General features: G+C 47.3%; 1 protein-coding gene across 9 annotated transcripts in view; it reads right to left on the minus strand.

Annotated features, from left to right (window-relative positions):
- The window catches only part of TPD52L2 (TPD52 like 2), a 52,063-nt gene that overhangs the window by 24,891 nt on the left and 2,307 nt on the right, over positions 1-24,865 (minus strand). For 4 of the 9 annotated variants that reach the window (XM_048498170.1, XM_048498169.1, XM_048498175.1 and 1 more), the window contains exons 2-4: positions 19,589-19,746; positions 17,202-17,350; positions 9,086-9,145 (exon numbers count right to left, since the gene is read on the minus strand). In XM_048498170.1, coding sequence (XP_048354127.1) covers positions 9,086-9,145; positions 17,202-17,350; positions 19,589-19,746 — 367 coding nt within the window. The remainder of the gene's footprint in view (positions 1-9,085; positions 9,146-17,201; positions 17,351-19,588; positions 19,747-24,865) is intronic. The other 5 variants (XM_048498172.1, XM_048498176.1, XM_048498177.1 and 2 more) reach the window with 2 other exon arrangements.

The following is a 24,865-nucleotide window of genomic DNA, read 5'->3' on the forward strand; positions in this document are numbered from 1 at the left end:
AGGACCGAAGTCGCTTGTTTGTTTCAGGCTGTCCTTCCTTGTATTAATTGTTAAGATACCCCAAGGGCCAGGTGAGGCTTTCGACAATGTCGCAGCCAGATGGTTTATACCAGGGGTAGGGAACCTGCGGCTCTCCAGATGTTCAGGAACTACAATTCCCATCAGCCTCTGTCAGCATGGCCAATTGGCCATGCTGGTAGGGGCTGATGGGAATTGTAGTTCCTGAACATCTGGAGAGCCGCAGGTTCCCTACCCCTGGTTTATACCAGTGATGGCGAACCTATGGCACAGGTGCCAGAGGTGGCACTTGGAGCCCTCTCTGTGGGCACCCGCAAACAGAGTTCGTCATGTGGGGGGGTGGAAAATCACACACACCACACACACACATCTAGGCTGGCCTTGGTCACTGAGCACAACGTGCGCGCACCGCAGTAAACAGGGAGGATTCAGCTGGCGGGCCTGGTGCCTATGCTCTGGGTGGCTGCTGCCCAAGGGGGCACGCAGAGGAGGCAGAGATGCTAGAGAGGCACAGAGCGGTGCGCGCGGGACTTGCTGGAGGCTAGAGCAGGCTGGCTCAAGCGGGTGGGGCAGAGGAAGAGGGAGCCAACTGTTTTTTTCTAAACTAAAACCTCAGCATTCAGGTTAAATTGCAGGGTTGGCACTTTGAGATAAATAAGTGGGGTTTGGGTTGCAGTTTGGGCACTCGGTCTCAAAAAGGTTCACCATCACTGGTTTATACACACACCACATCCCAGAGCCAAACTTTCCTTCCTAGCAAGACCGCACAGAATCAGCTAAAGCTGAGAATCAGCATCTCATTCCTGGACTTTCGAAACGAGGCTTTCAAAACGACGCTGGCCGTACTTCCGCCTGACGCTCCCTACCTCAAACATGCACCCCAGACACTACAAGAAAAGCACACTGGGAATCAAACAGTAATTTAAAGTACTGCTATTTACAGAGCCGTAGCGAGGGGGAACTGCGCCCCTGCCACAGCCCCCTCCCCACACCCTGGAACACCCCTGCACAGGTGCTCACTCGGTGCAAGACCCCCACCCGCCCTCTGGGCACTACGCCACTGGCTATGTATTCCAGTCTTGTCAGAGGTCGGTTTCTGCTTCCTGCTCTGCCAAAAAGCTTGGAACATGCGCTTGCGCTATTACAGAACCGACTGCTTAGGTGGCAGAAAGTTCCTAGAATCAGCGAAAAGGAAGCACGCAAGTTCTGGGCTCTTCCTTCCTCTCTGCCTTCATCAGTTCCAGTCTTGGCAAATTTATATGCAACCTATTTATTGGCTTCATTCACACTCTGCCCTTCTCTCCAACAGGAACTCAGAGCTGCTCGCCTCATTCTCCTGTCCTCCGTGTTATCCTCACAACAATCTTGTGAGGTAGGAGCAGCAGTGGCGTAGGAGGTTAAGAGCTCGTGTATCTAATCTGGAGGAACCGGGTTTGATTCCCCCCCTCTGCCGCCTGAGCTGTGGAGGCTTATCTGGGGAATTCAGATTAGCCTGTACACTCCCACACACGCCAGCTGGGTGACCTTGGGCTAGTCACAGCTTCTTGGAGCTCTCTCAGCCCCACCCACCTCACAGGGTGTTTGTTGTGAGGGGGGGAGGGCAAGGAGATTGTGAGCCCCTTTGAGTCTCCTACAGGAGAGAAAGGGGGGATATAAATCCAAACTCTTCTTCTTCTTCTTCTAGGCTGGGTTGAGAGGAGAAGAGTCTATTTTTATATCCCACTTTTCTCCGCCGAAAGGAGTCTTAAAGTGGCTCACAATTGCCTTTCCTCCCTTCCCCCACAACATTGTGAGGTTGGTGGAGGCTGATAGAGTTCTGAGAGAACTGTCACTGGTCCGAGGCCTCCGAAGCGGGCTTCATGTGGAGGAGTGGAGGATCTAATTTACCTTTCCACGTTAGAATCCGCCACTCACGTGGAAGAGAGGGGAATCAAACCCGGTTCTCCAGATTAGAGTCTGCTGCTCTTAACCACTACCCCACGCTGGCTCCAGGATATGACTGGCCCAAAGATGCCCCGCCAGTTTCCATCATAGTAATCAAGGCAGCTGTACAGCAGGTATTGTCACAAATATTACACCAATGTGTATTCCAACTCACCAAGGCTCATTTCGCATAGGCCAAAAACAGCGGTGTGAAAACGGTGTGAAAATGGTGTAGAAGGGTTTAAAACTGTGTAAAAGAGTTTATACCGATTTCACACCGTTTTCACACCACTATTTTTGGCCCATGCGGAATCAGCCTAAGTGAGTATCATTTCAATAATATCTTTCTATCACAAATTATAATTTCAAAAAAGTTCAAAAATAATTCCACAGGTAAGTACACCATCAAGTATGGCTATAAAACCTCTAGATTAGGTTTTCATTTCGAGAGTCCTTTGTCAAGCCAATCTGAAATGTACAAATACAAGTATCAATATATATATATAGAAAGATATTATTGAAATGATACTCACTTAGTGGCGTAGGAGGTTAAGAGCTCGTGAATCTAATCTGGAGGAACCGGATTTGATTCCCCGCTCTGCCACCTGAGCTGTGGAGGCTTATCTGGGGAATTCAGATTAGCCTGTGCACTCCCACACACGCCAGCTGGGTGACCTTGGGCTAGTCACAGCTTCTCGGAGCTCTCTCAGCCTCACCTACCTCACAGGGTGTTTGTTGTGAGGGGGGAAGGGCAAGGAGATTGTAAGCCCCTTTGAGTCTCCTGCAGGAGAGAAAGGGGGGATATAAATCCAAACTCCTCCTGCTCCTCCTCCTCCTCCTCCTCTTCTTCTTCTTCTTCGTGAGTTGGAGTACGCACTGGTGTAATATTTGTGACAGTACTGCCAGTTTCCATGGCAGAGTGGGGATTTGAACAGGAGTCTGCCAAACTCTAGTCTAGCCGTGCAATGGATCTTGGCTTTACCCTACAGAACACTCTAATCCACGAGTCCCCAACATAACACTTATGGGCGCCGTGGTGCCAGCCAACACTCGGTACCCACCAAGTATTTTTAGAAAGTGGACGAGGTCGGGTGGGGCATTTGCCCAGCAGGTTTCTGGCCCCGGGAGATTTGATTGGCTGCAGATCTCAAAAAACATTGCTTTGGCAGTAGCTGCCAACCCAGCACAAGGATTTTCATTAGCCAAAGATACTGAACACAAAGTTGAATGAAATCAGTTATTATGCAAATATAAACTATATTTAAATGAGTAATATTCTTCAGCCATGGCACTTCGGGTTATTATAAAATGTGTATGTAAAGGCTCAATGTTATTTATTTATTTCAATATTAGGAAAATTTAATTATTCTGTTGTTTTAATTAGTAATTCTCCAGAGCCTGAGGAGTGGATATATCCTTTTAGCAAACAGCACTAAATCGGGACGTGCCAGATATTTCCTGGCGTTGGATCTTAAATACAGTCATATGGTATCTGTTTTACAAATTTGTCTTTGAATTGAATGGCTAAACCCTTTGAATCCATTTTATATCTTTACAAATGAACTGTCAAGTTGGAAAGCAAAACTCATAGATGTAACATATGATTTTAAATTTAAGAATTTAATAATAGTGTATAACCACTGTCTAATACCTAATGCCAATAAAGGTGATTGTGATTGTGGCTTTACCCTACAGAACACTCTAGTCCACGAGTCCCCAACATAACACTTATGGGTGTGAAGAAAGGTAAGCTGCAGCAGCCATTTTGTGCCTGTCTCCGCCTCCTGCGGCAGCCATTTTGTGTCCGCCTCCGCCTCCTGCGGCAGCCATTTTGTGGTGGCGGTCAACCACACTGCGCCAGAATTCCAAAGGTGTGCACAGGCTCAAAAAGGTTTGGGGATCCTTCTTTGTATCACTCCCACACACAGATTAAGCCATGTAGGGTTACGTGCACCTGCATTAGCAGATTGGAATGTCATGATTAAAAGCACTCGACCACTTTATAAGCTTTTGAACAAGCACGTCCAACCCGCCTTCCTGCTATAGTTCTCAGGCAACAAACAGGTGCAAAGATCCCGGCTTTGCCAGGAGTCGCCCACAAAGACATGCACAGAATCAGTCCTACAATTGTATGCAGCTTGTGAAATCTAAGCAACAGCAAGGGATGAAAACGCCGTTCGCCCGAGTGGGGAAAGCAGGAAAGCTTACAGATCGAACCGGCTTTATCCGAAGCATCCCTTCTTTAGAGTCCAAACAGCAACAAGATAGAGCAAGCTGGGATTTCAACAAGAGGATGCATTTCAAAAACACGTGTACAAAGGCCTCAGTGAGTGCCTGGAAAACTGAGCCAAGACATCCCAAACTACCACGATTGTGAATCCAAAGTTGCTTACTGAGAGGCAGGAGAGAGAAAGAAGAAGAAGAGTTTGGGTTTATATCCCCCCGTTTCTCTCCTGCAAGAAGATTCAAAGGGGCTTGCAATCTCCATTCCCTTTCCCTCCGCACAACAGACACCTTGTGAGGTAGGTGGGGCTGAGAGAGTCCAGAAAGAACTGTGACAAGCCCAAGGTCACTTATGAAGGAATGAAGGAGTGCGGAAACACATCTGGTTCACCAGATAAGCCTCTGCCACTCAGGTGGAGGAGTGGGGAATCAAACCCAGGACATCTCAATAAAGGGTGCCAAGAATTATAAAGGTTTCACCGTGAAGATCACGACCACTAAGAGTTAATCAGCAACCAACGGGCCTCCTGAACAAACAAGTGCAGCAGCTGATACTTCCCGGAATAGCAGGTAGTTTACTTGTCACAGCTGATCTGAACTGCATATATGTACAGCAACCGGAGATGCAGGATTTCAACGTTTTAAGCATGCCTAGTAAGTACACACGAGGAGAAGTTACACACGAGGAGACAGCTCCAATCATCTTTCATACGCTGAGTTACATCACTTTCTGCAACGTCGTCGTCGTACCACATTATGGGACATGCGTGTGCTAGTTAGCTACCGGTAGGTTAACCTCAGATCAGTGGTTTCACTGAATTCAGCCACCGCCTCTGCCGAACACCATTAGGGTTTGATCTGCCCAGTGTACCACATTCTGGAAGTAGGGCAGAAGCAGTGGCGGGAACTTTCCAGAAGGGCTCGCTGCTAATTATTACAATATGGAACCTGCAATCTCTCCCAATATATTCTGTCATGTGCATCATGGTACAAACTGCACACTGTCCTATCATGCATGATTTTTGCTCTTTTGCATTATTTATGTATTATCATTAAAACATTTATACTCTGCTTTCCCCAGTGTCATACCCAGTCATATACCAGGCCTGACCATAATCCTTCTCCTGGTTGGAGGTGGATACGGTAGTTTGTGCGATGTAGTGGTTAACAGCAGGTACACTCTAATCTGGAGAACCGGGTTTGATTCCCTGCTCTGCCACTTGAGCTGTGGAAGCTTATCTGGTGAACCAGATTGGCTTGTGCACTCCAACACATGCCAGCTGGGTGACATTGGCTAGTCACAGCTCTTTGGAACTCTCTCAGCTCCACCCACCTCACAGGGTATTTACTGTGGGGGCGGGGGGAAGGAGATTGTAAACCTCTTTGAGTCTCCTTACAGGAGAGAAGGGGGGGATATAAATCCAAACTCTTCTCCTCCTCCTCTTTCCATAGCCTATTGCTTTCATTAAGACACCTGGGGTTATTTCCTGTTATTATTTGTGGCTTGCGATAGAGTGATGAAGACGCATGCATCCCGAGGAAGGGGGCCAGTCCGCGTTCCCTTGCCAGCCTGAGAAAGGGAAGGAGTCGAGGTTCCTGTATGGGAGGATAGGAAGTGTGGCTTGGGGTGGGACGGTGAGTCCTCTTTGCTATTGGAAAGAGGGTGTTGGTGGGGTTTCCCAGTTCTATCAATAAAAGGCTGATGCCCCATCTTTCCTTGAAGTGCTGTTTCTAAATAAAGCAATAGTTTTGTTCACATGGAAGAAGTAGAAGTAGAAGTAGTAGAAGTAGAAGAAGAAGAGGAGGAGGAGGAGTTTGGATTTATATCCCCCCTTTCTCTCCTGCAGGAGACTCAAAGGGGCTGACAATCTCCTTGCCCTTCCCCCCTCGCAACAAACACCCTGTGAGGTAGGTGGGGCTGAGAGAGCTCCGAGAAGCTGCGACTAGCCCAAGGTCACCCAGCTGGCGTGTGTGGGAGTGCACAGGCTAATCTGAATTCCCCAGATAAGCCTCCACAGCTCAGGCGGCAGAGCTGGGAATCAAACCCGGTTCCTCCAGATTAGGTACACGAGCTCTTAACCTCCTACGCCACTGCTGCTCCTGATTGCGTTCTACTCTATTGAAGCCAACACTGGAAGTGCTTTTCTTGAGTAGGCCAGGGACCCCAACACCCTATGGTTTGAAAAGGCTTACAATAATAATGCACTCTGGTTTGTTGAATTGTCGAAGGCTTTTAGAATGAACTGGCTGACGTGGGTTTTCCAGGCAGTGTGGCCCTGGACTGGTAGCTTTAGCTCCTAACGTTTTGCCCCATCTATGGCTGGCATCTTCAGAGGCAGGTCATGGTAAGATGGTTTTCCATCAGTGGCACAGAAAGACAGGGTTGCATTTACCTGTAACTGATGTTCATTAATCTTGCTTGCTTTTAATTTTGTCATTTAAATTTCAAGAAACTGTAGCCGTGGAAATTTGCTTTAATGTGGTTAGTTTTAGTTATGTATTTTATGTGCTGTTATTGGAACAGCTGTATTGTGAGCCGCCTCGAGCCCTTTGGGGGTGAGGCGGCCTATAAATCTAATGAATAAAAAAATAAAAAATAATAATGAAGGTCTGCTGTACAGGCACATATTGGAATTGTTCTGGCGCAGGTGAACTTTTGGTGAAGTTCTAGAGCTTCAACACTAGAAGGCGCTGTGGCTGCTGGCCTCGTGCACGCTCCCTCTCAAAAGGCCACCTGGCCAATGGCCGCTCCTCAGTTCCTTTTTTCGCTGCAATGGGAAAGGTTCTTCTGAACTTCGCTCTTCGGTTTTAGTTTCCTTTCCGTTTTCTCTCGCCTCGATCGGCGGCGGTGGGTGCAAGATGGCTAATCGAGCGTCGTTGAAGAAATGCGTCAATTGCGGTGCAACGATGACTCATACTGATGAGAGTTCATTATGTCTATTATGCTCGGCAGAAGGGCATCGATGTGACTGCTCGTAAAATTTGCCCGTCGTTTACTACTAAGGTGAGAACAGACAGGGCTTCAGAGCTGAAGGCTGTTCTTTATGAGATGGGGTTGACTTGGGAAGGTACCACCATTTTAACACAGTAGGTATATAAAAGACACTATAACAAGTACTACACCTTGGCATACATAAACTCAATACTTCAGTCATAAACAAATGATTTACAACAGTGACAATTGATATGTGATTGTGACAGTCCCAATCTTCACTTCTTCTAACGATAAATCCAGGGATATTTAAATCCAACAGGTAAAGTAGCAAGAAGTTTATTTATATAGAGGCTTTTTAGAGGCTTGGAGGCTATAAACATAAGAACATAAGAACGAGCCTGCTGGATCAGACCAGAGTCCATCTAGTCCAGCATTCTGCTACTCGCAGTGGCCCACCAGGTGCCTTGGGGAGCTCACATGCAGGATGTGAAAGCAATGGCCTTCTGCTGCTGCTGCTGCTGAGCACCTGGTCTGCTAAGGCATTTGCAATCTCAGATCAAGGAGGATCAAGATTGGGAGCCAGAGATCGACTTCTCCTCCATAAATCTGTCCAAGCCCTTTTTAAAGCTATCCAGGTTAGTGGCCATAACCACCTCCTGTGGCAGCATATTCCAAACACCAATCACACGTTGTGTGAAGAAGCGTTTCCTTTTATTAGTCCTAATTCTTCCCCCCAGCATTTTCAATGAATGCCCCCTGGTTCTAGTATTGTGAGAAAGAGAGAAAAATTTCTCTCTGTCAACATTTTCTACCCCATGCATAATTTTATAGACTTCAACCATATCCCCCCTCAGACGTCTCCTCTCCAAACTAAAGAGTCCCAAACGCTGCAGCCTCTCCTCATAAGGAAGGTGCTCCAGTCCCTCAATCATCCTCGTTGCCCTTCTCTGCACTTTTTCTATCTCCTCAATATCCTTTTTGAGATGTGGCGACCAGAACTGAACACAGTACTCCAAGTGCGGTCGCACCTTGGCTTTATATAAGGGCATGACGATCTTTGCAGTTTTATTCACAATTCCTTTCCTAATGATCCCCAGCATAGAGTTTGCCTTTTTCACAGCTGCCATGCATTGAGTTGACATTCCCATGGAACTATCAACTAAGACGCCCAAACCTCCATATATGCCTCTATGTAAACTTCTTGTTACTTTACCTGTTGGATTTAAATATCCCTGGATTTATCGTAAGAAGAAGTGAAGATTGGGACTGTCACAATCACATATCAATTGTCACAATTGTAAATCATTTGTTAATGGCTTAGGAAGGTAAGCAGAAGGCTTCCACGACCCAAAAAAGTGCCATCAGAACACCTGAAGATGCCAGCTATAGATACTCATGAAACCCCAGGAAGCTAAAACTACCACAACACACAGCCACATTGACTGAGAAACCCACAACAGCCAGTACTATGGTTTGCTAGATCAGGAAGTGGCACATGCTCAAGCCATAACGCCAACCACTGGAAACTCCAGGCCTTTGAAACTCTCTGCCTTTGAAAGCTTAAACTATCATGCGTATCTTGAGAAATCATAAGAGCTAGAATCAAAACTTTCATGCTTTACAAACAATGAAAACAAGAGTTATATAGGAAACCAATATTCCCACCCGCTGCTATATTCCGCACTTTTCTGCAGTCCATGATCATAGTAGGTACAACGCCCTGCCCGTAAGTTATCTGTTGGGTGTAGCCTACTCAAAGCTTATCGAAAGAATCCCCGGGGAAACAGCTGGACGCAAGGAAGACTCGGCACGCCTCTATTTGCAGTGAGAGTCGTCCTTCCGCACAGAACTGCTTCCCGGCAAACAAGCAGGATTAAGAGGATGGGGGGGCCAAGCAGGGAGATGGGTTAGCGCAGGGAATGGACCGTTAGTTGCAGCTTGCTATTACAGGGAGCAGTGCTTTAAGCCAGAGGTTAAGACACTCACGCTTCTGATTGGGTTAATTTCTCATTCCAGTCCTCCAGTGTGCTGCTGGCCGAAACGTATCTACAAATACAACGGAGGTTAGAGAAGGGGCCGATACCTGTCTTCTACAGCGCTCCCACCTTACAAAGCCCAAAAAGGTTAAAGCTACGGCTTCCTCGCGTTTTTAGGCAGCAAACACAGAATGTTAGAGCCCTGCCTGGATCAGAACCTCCACCTGCAAACTCACATTCAATCGCAAAAAAACAGGTCTGGCGTTATTACTCAGGTGCCGTTCCCACTGAGCTATCTCCATAATGGCCCTGCCTTGTTGGAATGGTCTACCTCGGGGGTATCCCAACTCTTGATGCTTCAGATGTTAATGGACTACAATTCCCATCAGCTCCTGCATTCCTTTATTGATTCAATGTCTGAGACCATTCGGTGTTCATTGGTGCCCTTTTAATACCATTTTTAAGCTACTATAAGCAGCTCTAGGGATAGGGGGAATGGAAGGTGAATGATAAAACTAGCGAAGAGTCAACTGCTGCCCAGATTCTATTGCACTGGACTTCTGCATTGGTTAGACCTCACCTAGAATACTGTGTCCAGTTCTGGGCACTGCAATTCAAGAAGGATATTGACAAGCTGGAATGGGTCCAGAGGAGGGCAACCAAAATGGTCAAAGGTCAGAAGTCCATGCCCTATGACCGTGGTGAGTCGAATGCCTTTGGCACTCCAGATGTTATCGACCACAACTCCCATCAGCCCCTGCCAGCACTGGCCAACATCACCTTGCCCTATGAAGATGGTGGGAGTCTTAGGGGCAGGGAATAAGTTTTGTTTGGTGAGAAAAGAAAGGTTAAGAGGTGACATGATAGCCCCGTTTAGATACTTGAAGGGATGTCATGTTGATGAGGGAGCAAGCTTGTTTTCTGCTGCTCCAGAGACTAGGACCAGGAGTCATGGGTTCAAGGTGAAGGAAAAGAGATTCCACCTAAACATCAGGGAAAACCTCCTGACAGCCAGGGCTGTTCAACAGTGGAATGCACTACCTGGGAGTGTGGTGGAGTCTCCTTCTTTGGAGGTTTTTAAAGAGAGGCTGGATGGCCACCTGTCAGGAGTGCTTTGATTGTGTGTTCCTGCATGGCAGGGGGCTGGACTGGATGGCCCTTGGGGTCTCTTCCAACTCTATGATTCCCTGAGCTTGAAAAAGAATAGGTACGCCTACTTAGGCTGGGGTGAGCCAGAACCAAGACGTGAGTACACTTCAACATCCATCCATACATGACCTCCGTGGCAGTCCAGGCTAGCCTGACGGTCCAGGCTAGTCTGATCTCATCAGGTCTGGTCAGAGGCAGGCACTGGCAAACCACCTCTGTTCATCTGTCCTGACCCGGGTGGCCCAGGCTAGCCAATCGTCAGAACTCAGAAGCTAAGCCAGGTTGGCCCTGGTTAAAACTCAAATGGGAGATCACCAAGGGTCATTATGCAGAGGCGGGCAATGGCAGAACACCTCTGAACTTCCCTTGACTTGAAAACCTTACAAGGTTGCTGTAAACTGATTGAGAATGAACAGGGGGGAAAAAAACCCCAAACCCACTGTGGAAACACACAAACTGGGAAGCTAGCAGAGAATCTATTGTCGAAGGCTTTCACGGCCTGAATCACTAGGGTGTTGTGGGTTTCCCGGGTTATATGGCCGTGTTCCAGTAGCATTTTCTCCAGAGGTTTCGCCTGCATCTGTGGCTGGCATCTTCAGGCAATCCTCTGAAGAGGCCAGCCACAGATGCAGGCGAAACGTCAGGAGAAAATGCTACTAGAACACGGCCACACAGCACCCTAACAGAGAATCCGTTGCCTGTCTACCTGCTGCTTCTAACTGAAGGAAAGAGATATGAAGACTGACCTACTAACAAGGACATGCTGAGATTGTAGCAATGGGTTACCACACTAATAGCACAACAGCCTTCAAAACACAGCTCCGACATTCCAGGATTATCTGGCCTCTCTGTACCTTTCAGCATTTAAAGCAGGTATCTTAGCTGTAAACGTAAGAGACTGGCTAACTATTCCAATTCCCACCCCCCAAGATTTTAAGGCATTTTAAACATGGAAGAATAAATTCCAGCTATCCCCTCTGAAGAGGCCAGCCACAGATGCAGACGAAACGTCAGGAGAAAATGCTACTAGAACACGGCCACACAGCTGGGGATCATTAGAAAAGGAATTGATAATAAAACTGCAAAGATTGTCATGCCCTTATATAAAGCAGTGGTGCGACCGCACTTGGAGTACTGTGTCCAGTTCTGGTCGCCGCATCTCAAAAAGGATATTGAGGAGATAGAAAAAGTGCAGAGAAGGGCAACAAGGATGATTGAGGGACTGGAGCACCTTCCCTATGAGGAGAGGCTGCAGCATTTGGGACTCTTTAGTTTGGAGAGGAGGCGGCTGAGGGGGGATATGATTGAAGTCTACAAAATTATGCATGGGGTAGAAAATGTTGACAGAGAGACATTTTTTCTCTCTTTCTCACAATACTAGAACCAGGGGACATTCATTGAAAATGCTGGGGGGAAGAATTAGGACTAATAAAAGGAAACACTTCTTCAGCATAGCGATGTGATTGGTGTTTTGGAAGTATGCTGCCACAGGAGGTGGTGATGGCCACCTAACACTGGATGATAGCTTTAAAAGGGGCTTGGACAGATTGATGGATGAGAAGTCGATCTATGGCTACTCAATCTTGATCCTCTTTTGATCACTGCCAAGAATTGCAAATGCCTTAAAAGACCAGGGTGAGTCGGGAGCAACAGCCTTGCAGAAGGCCAGTTGGGTTCCACATCCTGCCTGCTTGAGCTCCAAAGAAAGGCACCTGGTGGGCCACTGCGAGTAGCAGAGAGCTGGACTAGATGGACTTTGGTCTGATCCAGCTGGCTTGTTCTTATGTTCTTATGTTCTTAATCTAGGCATACGGGAACAGTGTGGCCAGAACTTCTGGGGATGTGACCTCACCATCTCAGATGACCAAAGCCCCACTGAAGGAGAATATTTTTTGTTTTGTTTTTTGAAGAACCCACAATTACTTTAAAATACTGGATTTTACAAATTCATGTACATGTACCCAGGAGAGAAAGAAAGAAAGAGTTTGGATTTATGTCCCCCCTTTCTCTCCTGCAGGAGACTCAAAGGAGCTTACAATCTCCTTGCCCTTCCCCACTCACAACATACACCCTGTGAGGTAGGTGGGGCTGAGAGAGCTCCGAGAAGCTGTGACTAGCCCAAGGTCACCCAGCTTGCGTTTGTGGGAGTGCACAGGCTAATCTGAATTCCCCAGATAAGTCTCCACAGCTCAGGCAGCAGAGTGGGGAATCAAACCCTGTTCCTCCAGATTAGATACACAAGCTCTTAACCTCCTGCGCCACTGCTGCTCCTCCCTTAACACACCCAAACTGGAACACACGGGTCCCTCTGCATACACCTCAGCTACTCTGCAAAATGTCACAACTGAATGAGTAAACTGTATGCCTACCAGAGCTTATTCTTGCCTTAGCATTAAGCTTAGGCCCCTTCCGCACATGCAGAATAATGCACTTTCAATCCACTTTCACCATTGTTTGCAAGTGGATTCTGCTCTTCCGCACAGTAAAATCCAGCTGCAAAGTGCATTGAAAGTGGATTGAAAGTGCCTTATTCTGCATGTGCGGAAAAGGTCTTAGATGTGTATTCAGGAGATCATCCTAAGAAAACTCCACAAATCATATAGTGTACATTTGCGCCATCAGGTCAGAGCTGACTTACTGCAAGCCCTGGAGCAGCAGTGGCGTAGGAGGTTAAGAGCTCGTGTATCTAATCTGGAGGAACCGGGTTTGATTCCCAGCTCTGCCGCTTGAGTTGTGGAGGCTTCTCTGGGGAATTCAGATTAGCCTGCGCACTCCCACACACGCCAGCTGGGTGACCTTGGGCTAGTCACAGCTTCTCGGAGCTCTCTCAGCCCCACCCACCTCACAGGGTGTTTGTTGTGAGGGGGGAAGGGCAAGGAGATTGTAAGCCCCTTTGAGTCTCCTGCAGGAGAGAAAGGGGGATATAAATCCAAACTCTTCTTCTTCTAGGCACGAGACGCTCCAAGGTATTTTGCCATTGCCTGCCTCAGTGTCACGACCCTGGTATTCCCTGAAGGCTGCCCATCCAAATACTAACCAGGGCCAGTCCTTTTTAGCTTCTGAGATCTGACCAGATCAGGCTAGCCTGGGGTTATCCAGGTCAGGGTGAATTATTAACTCTCGCTAAACTCAGCAGGTCCTGACCTGGATGTCACAATCTAGCCTGATCGCCCCGATCGTGGAAGCTAAGCAGGGTCGGCCCTGGCTAGGACTTGGATGGGAGACCACCAAGGAAGTCCAGGGTCACGATGCAGAGGCAGGCAATGGCAAGCCAGCTCTGTTAGTCTCTAGCCCTGAGAACCCTACAGGACTGCCATAAATCATCTGAAACATGATAATACTTGCCCTCCCCCCCACACACACACTCTTCATTGGCTCTTTGAGGTGTATGCGTACGGCATCATGCAACACAGTCAATCTTTTACAGTTTGCTGCTCTCAAAGCATCTCTCTCTGCATTCCTTGGCTGTCTCTGACACCCGCACACCTCCCTGGAACATCTTCTAGGTGGTCCAAACTCACTCCTCCATGGACCAGGACTAGACATATGGAGGGAGCAAAGTCTCTGCTGTCACTTTGGTCATGCAGAGGGACCCCAGGAAAGAGATGTGCAGGGAGAAGAGACAGGAGGGGCTGCAGCCCGGTGGGAGAACAATTGCTCGGCATGCAAAAGATCCCAGGTTCAAGGCTCGGCATCTCCACAAACTCAACATGAGTCAGTAGTGTGATGCGGCGGCCAAGAAAGCCAACGCGATCCTGGGCTGTATCAATAGGAGTATAGTGTCAAGATCGAGGGATGTAATTGTACTTCTCTATTCTGCATTGGTTAGACTTCATCTGGAATTTTGTGTACAGTTCTGGGCACCAGAATTCAAGAAGGATATTGACAAGCTGGAACGGGTCCAGGGGAGGGCGACCAAAAAGGTCAAAGGTCTGGAATCCATGCCCTGCGAGGAGGGACTTAGGGAGCTGGGGATGTTTAGTTTGGTGAAGAGAAGGTTAAGAGGTGACAAGATAGCCATGTTTAGTTTTTGAAAGGATGTCATGTTGGTGAGGGAGAAAGCTTGTTTTCTGCCGCTCCAGAGACTAGGGCCAGAAGTAATGGGTTCAAGGTGAAGGAAAAGAGATTCCACCGAAACATCAGGAAAAACTTCCTAACAGTAAGGACTTTTTGACAGTGTGTTGATTGTGTGTTCCTATATTGCAGGGGGTTGGACTTGATGGCCTTTGGGGTCTCCTCCAACTCTATGATTCTATGATACTAGCACATGATCACAAGGTAATTATATACCAGGAACTTTCATGGGGGGAGAAACTCCTGGTGCACTGCTCCCTTCTGCACTGCTGTGCGTCACGCCTCTCAGCACTGATTCACAGAGAAGAAGCGGTAGCCGAGTCAAGGTTTCGGCACACCAAGCAGGGCTGGAAAGGGCAGTTCTAGCCCGAAGTTTAAGTGCACGAAACAGCCCTTGCATCTCTCTCCCTTGACAAGCGGAACTTGGACTGTAAGGAGGGCTGCCAGGTCTCCCCCAGCCACTGGTGGGGGATCAGGAAGGGCAGGGTGGCCCAATCCAGTTTGGGGAATGTGTTTTGCCGATGGAGTTGAGCAGGAAAAGGCTGTAGAAATCCTTTCCTGTTTTCTGACTAAGAAGCGCTTTCTGCAGAGGCGAAAAGAATTCCAAGATTACAGCAGCTGGTGCAAGAGAGATCGATTGACCTAGAGGAGTCCCCGATCTAAGTTAGGAGTCTTCTAGAGGAGTCCCCGATCTAAGTTAGGAGTCTTCTAGAGGAGTCCCCGATCTAAGTTAGGAGTCTTCTAGAGGAGTCCCCGATCTAAGTTAGGAGTCTTCTAGAGGAGTCCCCGATCTAAGTTAGGAGTCTTCTAGAGGAGTCCCCGATCTAAGTTAGGAGTCTTCTAGAGGAGTCCCCGATCTAAGTTAGGAGTACTCTAGAGGAGTCCCCGATCTAAGTTAGGAGTACTCTAGAGGAGTCCCCGATCTAAGTTAGGAGTACTCTAGAGGAGTCCCCGATCTAAGTTAGGAGTACTCTAGAGGAGTCCCCGATCTAAGTTAGGAGTATTCTAGAGGAGTCCCCGATCTAAGTTAGGAGTATTCCTGTACCAGCAGGCAACGGAACATATTTACTAGGGGTGAAGCGCTCCCAAATTCACAAAATCAGAGCGGCCACATTTATCCACCGCCCTCTCAATCGCATGCCCATGATCCCACACCAGCTCTTTTTAAACTGGTTGCGGGGGTTTCAAGAGGGGCCTTCTGTATGCAAAGCAGTTACCCCACCCGCAGGGTTGCCAACTCCGGCTTGGGAAAGCCCTGGAGACTCAGGGAGTAGAGTCTGGGTAGGGATCTCAGGAGGACGAGATGCCACGGAGTCCACGCTCCTAAGAATCCATTTTCTCCTGACCTCTGAAGTCTGGAGATAAGCTGTAATTCTGGGAGATCCCATGGTCTCTCCTGGATGCCAGCATCCCTAATAGTAAGCCCTCTGAAGAAGGGACTGGTCTCCTAGTTTGTGCTAGGCCAGAGGTGTCCAACTCTGGCGCTTCAGATGTTTATGGACTACAACTCCCATCAGCCAGTTGGCCAAGCCAGCAGGGGCTGATGGGAACTGTAGTCCATGAACATCCAAAGCGCCAGAGTTGGACACCTCTGTGAAGGCACTAAATTGCCCCATATATACAGGCCGCAAGATAAAATGAATCAGAAAGGTATTTCGTTTTGTTCCCCAGAGGTCTGGTAACTGATCGGAATTTCTGCAACACAGGAAAAAGTCAAGGAAGCCAGCGGGATGTGCTGAACCTTGAACACGGCCCAAAGGTTCACGTTATCTTTGATAAACAAGGAGGTCTCTTTTCTCAGCCTCCCCCAAGCGAACGAAGGAGACGGAACAAGATGGAGGATAGAGCAGGATCGGAGAGAGACAGAGAGAGAGAGAGACAGAGAGATAGAGAACGCTCAGAAGCCGGGAGGGGAACTCGCAGGTCCGACTGGCCCAGTTTCTTATTCCACTCTCTACGTTTCTCAGAGGTTTTCACATAACTAGGAACAAAAACCTGGGGATCAATTATACTCTCAAAAAAGGGGGGGATGGGTTTCAAGAGAAAAAAAGAAAATCCAGTTTCCAGGAGGTAACCGATTAAGTGACAGCAACCCACAGCAAGGGGGTAGATCTGGGTCACATCCCTGTTGGAGACAGGAAAACAGCCCTGAATTAATCAACTTTCAACAATGTTCCTTGTAACCCACGCAAGCGTGCGGCTGTGCAGCCACTGTAAGGTGCCACGCAGATAAGGTGTTGCCCAGCAGGGGGAGTTCTCCCAGGCGGCTCAATTCGGCTCAGTGTTTGGGAAGTTCTGTGCAGAGGTACGGCACTATCAAAAAGACTATTGTCCTTAACTATAGATCACCCTCAGCTTTTCCCCATTTGACAAAGCACATTTGTAGTTCTAAACTTACAAACCCGCCTCTGGGCAAAAAGCCCCATTATATTATAAACAGAAAATAAATCAAGCTGTCAGCTGGGATCAATGGAACGGAATACAGACTGCAAAGCTAATTCCCAGCTGTATCTGTTGAGACAGAAAGCAGAGGAGTCCAGATAGATTTTTTAAAAGCACGTCTCAGTTCGGATTCAGCCTCCCAGACGGTCAGTACCAATGGCTGCAATCTAGCGGAACGGCTCTTTGCACGCAAGCAGGTCTATCCCAATAACAAAAGCACGCTTTGGCCTTAATCAGGTCTATCTGCCACGAGCAGTAGTTTCTAAGCCAAGAGAAAGGGAACTTTCAGGATCATGTTGCCTAGATAGGATATTTTCTGGACACAAGATATCTGCTCACTCTCGGGAGGAGAGAAACGACCATAAAGTTTACTGTTCCCGTTTCTCTTTCTCAGAACAAAACTGGCTAGGACACCGTTCTTTACACAGGTAAGGTGACGCTGCATTGTGGCAAACACCTACGCGTTAGAGCCTTGGACGTCTTGCCAGCTCTTCGAGAGGTTTTGCTTCAACCCGTCCAAGGGGGTCAAGCCCAGCTTTCTCTTCAGCTCTCCGCAGTGTCTCTCTTTAGCAGCCAGGACCTGGCGGAGGGTGCCAATTTCTTCTTCCACCTGCAAGAGAAGCATTTGGGATTAGAGGGGCCCCAGGAGCTGAGATGGGATAACAAAAACAACAAAGAACCTTTACTGGCATAACAACATTATATACACAGATCCACTTAACCAAGTAGAGGGAAACTAAAATAAATGTAAAGGTAGAGAAGGCTGATGTTCAGGATTTGCTCCTAAAGCGCTGTTTTATATACAAATCCAAAAATTTGGTGACTGCATTGTTTGCATCACTACTGGGGCTGTCCAACAGAAAGGTAAGAGATGGGAGACACTTGAAAGAGAAGCAGCAGCGGTCTAGTATCCCAGGGAAAAAAAATCAACTTTTAATATTATCGCTATACATACAACATAAGAGCACAAGGTATTTAAATGCACCAATTACAACTTCTTTAAATGCTTACAGACCAAAGCAAGAGTAGGCAAAAAATAACAACAGATGATCTATTATTCTTGGGTCGTGGAGTTCCCAAGTCTGGAAGTGATGCCAGATTGTGGGCTAGACAAGGCTACTGTTGGATGGATTTGTACTTGGCCGACTGACTGAACTCAAAGTGGGTAAAGGCGGACTGTAAGAAGAATATGAGCCGTCAGTATGGTGCAGCGGCAATGAAGGCTAATGCAGTCTTGGGGTGTCTCAATAGGGGCATAACCTCCAAATTGCAAGAACATAAGAACAAGCCTGCTGGATCAGACCAGAGTCCATCTAGTCCAGCTCTCTGCTACTCGCAGTGGCCCACCAGGTGCCTTTGAGAGCTCACGTGCAGGATGTGAAAGCAATGGCCTTCTGCGGCTGTTGCTCCCGAGCACCTGGTCTGTTAAGGCATTTGCAATCTCAGATCAAAGAGGAGCAAGATATCACAGGCCCACTGCACAGGTCGGGCCTCACCTGTAGTACTGAGACCTCACTTCATAAAGGATGTAGACAGAATGGAGCAGGTGCAGGGGGGAGAGACGAGGATGATCGGGGGTCTGGACACTAAGCCCTACCAGGAAAGGCCAAGGGACTGGGGAATATTCAGTCTGGAGAAGAGGAGGTTGAGGGAGGACATGATGGCTCTCTTGAAGTATCTGAAGGGCTGTCACTTACAGGAGGGCAGGGAGCCATTCCTGTTGGCAGCAGAGGGCAGGACTTGCAATAATGGGTGGAAATTACAGGTGGAAAGGCACCGGCAGGATATCAGGGGGGAAAATTCACAGAAAGAGTTCATAGAATCATAGAGTTGGAAGAGACCCCAAGGGCCATCAAGTCCAACCCCCTGCCATGCAGGAACACACAATCAAAGCACTCCCGACATATGCTGATCCAGCCTCTGTTTAAAAACCTCCAAAGAAGGAGACTCCACCACTCTCCGAAGCAGTGAATTCCACTGTCGAACAGCCCTGACAGTCAGGAAGTTCTTCCTAATGTTTAGGTGGAATCTCTTTTCTGCTGCTACTCCTTCCGCTGCTATTCCTTTCTGCTACTCTTTTCTGCTGTTACTCCTTCCGCTGCTTCCAGAGAGGGAGGTGACCTTCAAGCAGCTTGTCAGAGATGCTCTTGGCTGATTCTCCGCAGCCACTGTTAAATGTATTACTTTTATTTTTCCAGCTACCACTACAAGGAGGAAATGTGTAGCGGCCCATGATTTCAAAGCCAAACTGTAGATGAAATGCATGATGTTCAGACCTTTATTGTATTTTATGCGTACACATGCTGGAGGGATTATTTTAATGTACTCTTTGTGTTTGTAACGGTCTAAATTTTTAAATAACTAGCATTGAGCCGAGGGTTAGATCAGATGACCTGTACGCTCCCTTCCAACTGTGTGATCCACTTTACTTCATTGAGAGCCAGCGCAGTGCAGTGGTTAAGAGCAGGTGGATTCTAATCTGGAGAACCGGATTTGATTCCCCACACCTCCACCTGAGTGGCAGAGGCTTATCTGGTGAACCAGATCATTTGTTGCCGCACTCCTACATTCCTGCTGGGTGACCTTGGGCTAGTTACACTTCTCTCTGGACTCTCTCAGCCCCACCTGCCTCACAAGGTGTCTGTTGTGGGGAGAGGAGTTTGTAAGCCACCTTGAGTCTCCTTACAGGAGAGAAAGGTGGGGTATAAATCCAAACTCTTCTTCTTCTAACTTAAGACAACCTAGGTTTGTAACCATCATGCTGTCCAGAACTCTTTAGAGGTACACCAAGCAGAGTTACAAAGACCCTTGTACCACCCATGAAAAGCACAAAGAGCACGTCCTTTACCTTGACCAACTCTGCTCTTAATTCCTCTTCTTCGGCTTCAGTGAGGCCGTTGTAGGAAGGAGACCTCGGAGGAGCGGCCGAAGCACCAGTGTTATCCACAGGGACGTCCGTCATCGTATCTGACAGGAGACCTTTGTTGGGAGAGTTAAGGTTGATATCTGTCACGGACAAGAAGGAGAACGGGGGAAGAAAAGGATAAGCAGCTAAACAGCCAAGCGTGTTAGTTTCATAGATGTTCTTTACGCGGAAGGAAAGGGAAATCGAAACTCCAACCAAGTTCTACCCAAGGACTTCGGCAGAAGCAGAGAACTTGCATATCAGAAGCCACAGATGGAAAAGCAGTGTCCTACTAAGCAAAGTTAAGAAAAGGGTTTCGCTGGGAGCCAGACATTAAGTGCTCCACCCACCCCACCCCCGGATGACAGGTTTGGAAATGAGGTGCTCATCAAACTGACAGTCTCTTTGACCCAAGCCATCTCACACCCTGCGGAGCAGCAAACCCAGGTTTGCCAACAAAAGTACAGTCGAAAAGGAACGACAGCCAACCCTGGCCCTCTCAAAAGATAAAGCTTCACAAAACCTTTGGCTTCACACTCACAACAACACCACAAGCCTTTATTGGCATACAAAACAGGACAAAAATTTAAAACAGAACAAGGTTAAGAAATGCAGTTAAAATTACTCATTTCCAGTATAAAATTTGCAACAGTTTCACAAAAGAGCACATCAGAGCTGTTCAGGAGATTGGGTATCTTATAACACTCGTGCCACTGAGAACATTGCAAGAAAATGGAATTTGTGTATTTCATGCGTATCTTATTGTATTTAGGGCATAGAAACAGAGAATGGTCAAGTGTTTCAACCGTAGTCATATCACATGAACAAACTCTTTTAGAACGTTCCATAGAACGGTCCCTGGCCCCTCGGCGATACGGCTGGCCTCCACATGGGCCAGAGTCTTTATGGCTCTGGCCCCGGCCTGGTGGAACGCTCTTCCTCCAGCTGTCCGGGCCCTGCGGGACCTCGGTGAGTTCCGCAGGGCCTGTAAGACGGAGCTGTTCCGCCGGGCCTTTGGAGGAACCGGCCGTTGATGGTGCCCCCCCTTCTTTGGCCCTGACACCTGGGCCAACTGTCATCTCAGACTCGCCATTCCTCCCTTTTGGAGGGGGAGGGAATTTTTAGAATTAGAACATTGGACGCCATTTCTCCCCCCCTTTAGGGGAGGGGAGGGAATTTTAATAGTAGACTGCTGAACGCCATTTATCTTATTGTGATTTATTATATTTATTAGAAATGTTTTTACAGTTGTCGCTGCTTTTAAATGTTTTAGTTGCTTACATTGTTTCCTCTTGTGTTGTACACCGCCCGGAGCCCTCCGGGGATGAGGCAGTATAAAAGTTTTAAAAATAAATAAATAAATAAATAATATTCTTAAATCTACCCTCCAGCAGAGCTGATAGGTTTCACACTCGTTTTTAGGCGGCAGAAGCAACCCACCCAAGGGGTTCAACCATGCACGGAGAAGGGAGTTCACGGTTTTGTGGCTTCCTTGAAAAACAGCGGAATAGGTTATGTGGCAAACCACAGAACAAAGCCAAAAGAACTTGACCTCACTGAGGCAGAAGCAAAGTAGATAACCAGCACACGGAGCGAAAGTTGTCCTTTCAGAGTACAGGAGAAGCCAGAGTTCTTTCTGGGATTCTCAAGGAAAGACACTCTCCAAGGAATATAACCTGTGGGCATTTCATGAGAATGAATTTCCTGTACTTTCTCTTTGTTTACCACTGCAAAAGACTGGCCCAGGTCCTTCTGCAACAACTCCAGGAGGATAGCTCTGTTTGTCAACCGTAGTCAACGAAAAACAGAAGCCCTGTGGAAGCTTAGTAAAGATTAACTGCATTTAATCCAGTGTGAGCTTTCATGAGGCAGAGCTCATTTCTTCAGATGCTTATGGGAAGGAAATCGCATTGGACATTTTGATAACAAAATAATCGTGGGGATGTATTGTCGAAGGCTTTCACGGCCGGAATCACTGGGGTGTTGGGTGGTTTCCGGGCTGCGTGGCCGTGTTCTGGCAGCATTTTCTCCTGACGTTTCGCCTGCATCTGTGACTGGCAGAGGCGAAATGTCAGGAGAAAATGCTACTAGGACACAGCCATGCAGCCTGGAAACCACCCAACACCCCAATCATGGGGATTCTTAGCGTTACAGTGCTGCCCCACTAAAGTGCACAAGCAGATCAACCCAGCCAGTCAGACTGCTCCAAGACAGACCCATAACAACAGGTGGTCACTGGCTGTTGCTTACAGCTCACAGTTTCAAACAGTCCAACGCATCATCAACTTACAGTCTTGTGCAGATAAGAATATCTGCACAACAGGTGGGGGACAGACCTTTCCCCACTCACAGTCACTGTACTTTGTCACCCCACACGTAAACCACCTTCTCAGCGACAACGACAAACCACCCAACAGAGGCACAAACCTAGGAACCCGCTGCAACAAACCTAGATGCCAACTGGGTCCACAGACACATTTAGGCAATGCTGTAATGCACAGGTGTGAAACTTGCGGCCCTCCAGATGTTATAGACTACAGTTCCCACCATCCCCTGCCAGCATGATGCTGGCAGGGGATGATGGGAACTGTAGTCCATAACATCTGGAGGGCCACGAGTTTGACACCTCTGCTGTAATGGAATCTAATGAGATGAATTCAACTGCTCATACATTATTTAACTCATGTCAATTTAGTAAATGCCACTGTGTGCTAAAAATGCCCTTCCGTGCCGGACAAATGGGCCAGTCCTTACGTGAGAGGACCAATGAACACAAGGTTGCATGAGAAAATGCAACATTTAGAAGCCTGCGGGGAACGTTTCAATCTTGCTGGACATACTGTAGCAGATCCTGTTATACAGTCACTGCTGTCACTGTTAAAAAGGGGAAGGAACGCAACACAAAAGTGCTGAATTAGGAATACCCCTGGTCCACCGTCTGCTCTCTGACACCCGTTCCAACCCCTGGTTTTCCATAATTGAAGAAAAAATGGCCTCTATTGGACTGTCAGTGGATTCACTTTGCCCTTAGTCCTATTCAGAAGTTTATAGAAAATTAAAAGGTCAACTATTGGATAGAGTTCTCTACCCTAATCACCGCAGCCAAGAAAACGTGCTCCCTCCTGTATTTTTCTCTCCCATTTGAACGGGGCCACTTGGCACACTACCTGTATTGCTTAATAGACCCTGCTCAAAGGAGAGCCATAATGCTCTCCAGGTTTAATGTTATGCCTTCTGCCTTGTTACACGGCAGATTTAATAAGCAAGAAAAGGTTAAAAGATTGTGCCCATGCAACGATGGCTCAGTTGAATCTCTGGCCCACCAATTACTTCACTGTCTCAGATTCCAGGAAATCAGATCCAAGTATGTGAATCTTACTCCTTTACATTTACCCCGATTTAATTAGATTACACTACTTGTTGGACAATCCTGATCCTTCTCTCTGTATGATAGTGGCAGACTTTCTCCTAGAAATTACTAAACGATAGTAGATTTCCTTCGACCTAACATTTATTTCCTGTATTGTATGTGCTTTTTAAATCCGTTTTTTAATTATGTTGTACTGTTGTCTATGCTAATAAAGGCTTGCTACGAATTAGGAATACTCTCTCTCCTTGCCCTAAATAGAGACTTGTATTTCCTTGTTCACAATTTCTAATAGCTCCACACGACCCCTTTCTAAAGGCTTCAATTGACTCTTAAGATGTATCGCATCCTAATCTTTTACTAAAGCTAGTTTTTCCTCATGCTACTTCCTGGATTAATTGTGTTTACTCAGCTTTGCTGGACTGTTTATCTGCACCCCGTGAGCAGGAACAAGCCCGCTTATCATCCTCCAACCAAATCTGTCCCAGTTCCTTGCAGAGGGAATTGCATCTGAAAGATTCACAAGAAAAACTCCTGTCCAGTTTTTCTGCTCCAATTCCTCCGCCTCCCCTTCCGTGCTTTTCTTACACACATCTCCAAAATTATCGCTGCTCCATAAACATCTGAAGAAGTGAACTCTAATTGATGGAAGCTCAGCCTGAAATAAATTTTGTTAGTCTTTAACAAGGTGCCACAGATGTTATGCCTGGTTTTGCACCAAGAAGCACAGAAAAGCCTATAAACCAGACAAGCAGGCTTACATTCAGAGGGAACCGTGAACAGCCATGACCCAAACAAACAACACAGGGGGAAAAGCCCTTGATAGGATTCGTACCTCTGTCAAGAGAAGGGAGACCTCAGATTTTTTTTAAAAGATAACAACACTAGACTCTAATAGCACTTTAGAGACAAACAAGATTTTTGGGATATAAGCTTACAATCATAGAGTTGGAAGAGAACCCAAAGGGCCATCCAGTCCAACCCCCTGCAATGCATAAGAACATAAGAACAAGCCAGCTGGATTAGACCAGAGTCCATCTAGTCCAGCTCTCTGCTACTCGCAGTGGCCCACCAGGTGCCATTGGGAGCTCACATGCAGGATGTGAAAGCAATGGCCTTCTGCGGCTGTTGCTCCTGAGCACCTGGACTGTTAAGGCATTTGCAATCTCAGATCAAAGAGGATCAAGATTGGTAGCCATAAATCGACTTCTCCTCCATCAATCTGTCCAAGCCCCTTTTAAAGCTATCCAGGTTAGTGGCCATCACCACCTCCTGTGGCAGCATATTCCAAACACCAATCACACGTTGTGTGAAGAAGTGTTTCCTTTTATTAGTCCTAATTCTTCCCCCCAGCATTTTCAATGAATGCCCCCTGGTTCTAGTATTGTGAGAGAGAAAAATTTCTCTGTCAACATTTTCTACCCCATGCATAATTTTATAGACTTCAATCATAATGCAGGAACACACAATCAAAGCACTCCTGACATATGTCCATCCAGCCTCTCTTTAAAAACCTCCGAAGAAAGAGACTGCACCACCCTCCGAGGTAGTGCATTCCACTGTCAAACAGCCCTTACTGTCAGGAAGTTTTTCCTGATATTTAGGTGGAATCTCTTTTCCTTCCCTTGAACCCATTACCCCTGGTCCTAGTCTCTGGAGCAGCAGAAAACAAGCTTGCTCCCTCACCATCATGACATCCCTTCAATATCTAAACATGGCTATCATGTCCCCCCCCTTAGCCTTCTCTTCACCAAACCAAACATCCGCAGCTCCCTAAGTCTCTCCTCGTAGGGCACGGATTCCAGACCTTTTACAATATCCTTCTGGATGTCAATATCCTTCTTGCATTGCAG

Source organism: Sphaerodactylus townsendi, linkage group LG05 (genome assembly GCF_021028975.2).
Source record: "Sphaerodactylus townsendi isolate TG3544 linkage group LG05, MPM_Stown_v2.3, whole genome shotgun sequence".
Lineage (NCBI taxonomy): Eukaryota > Metazoa > Chordata > Lepidosauria > Squamata > Sphaerodactylidae > Sphaerodactylus > Sphaerodactylus townsendi.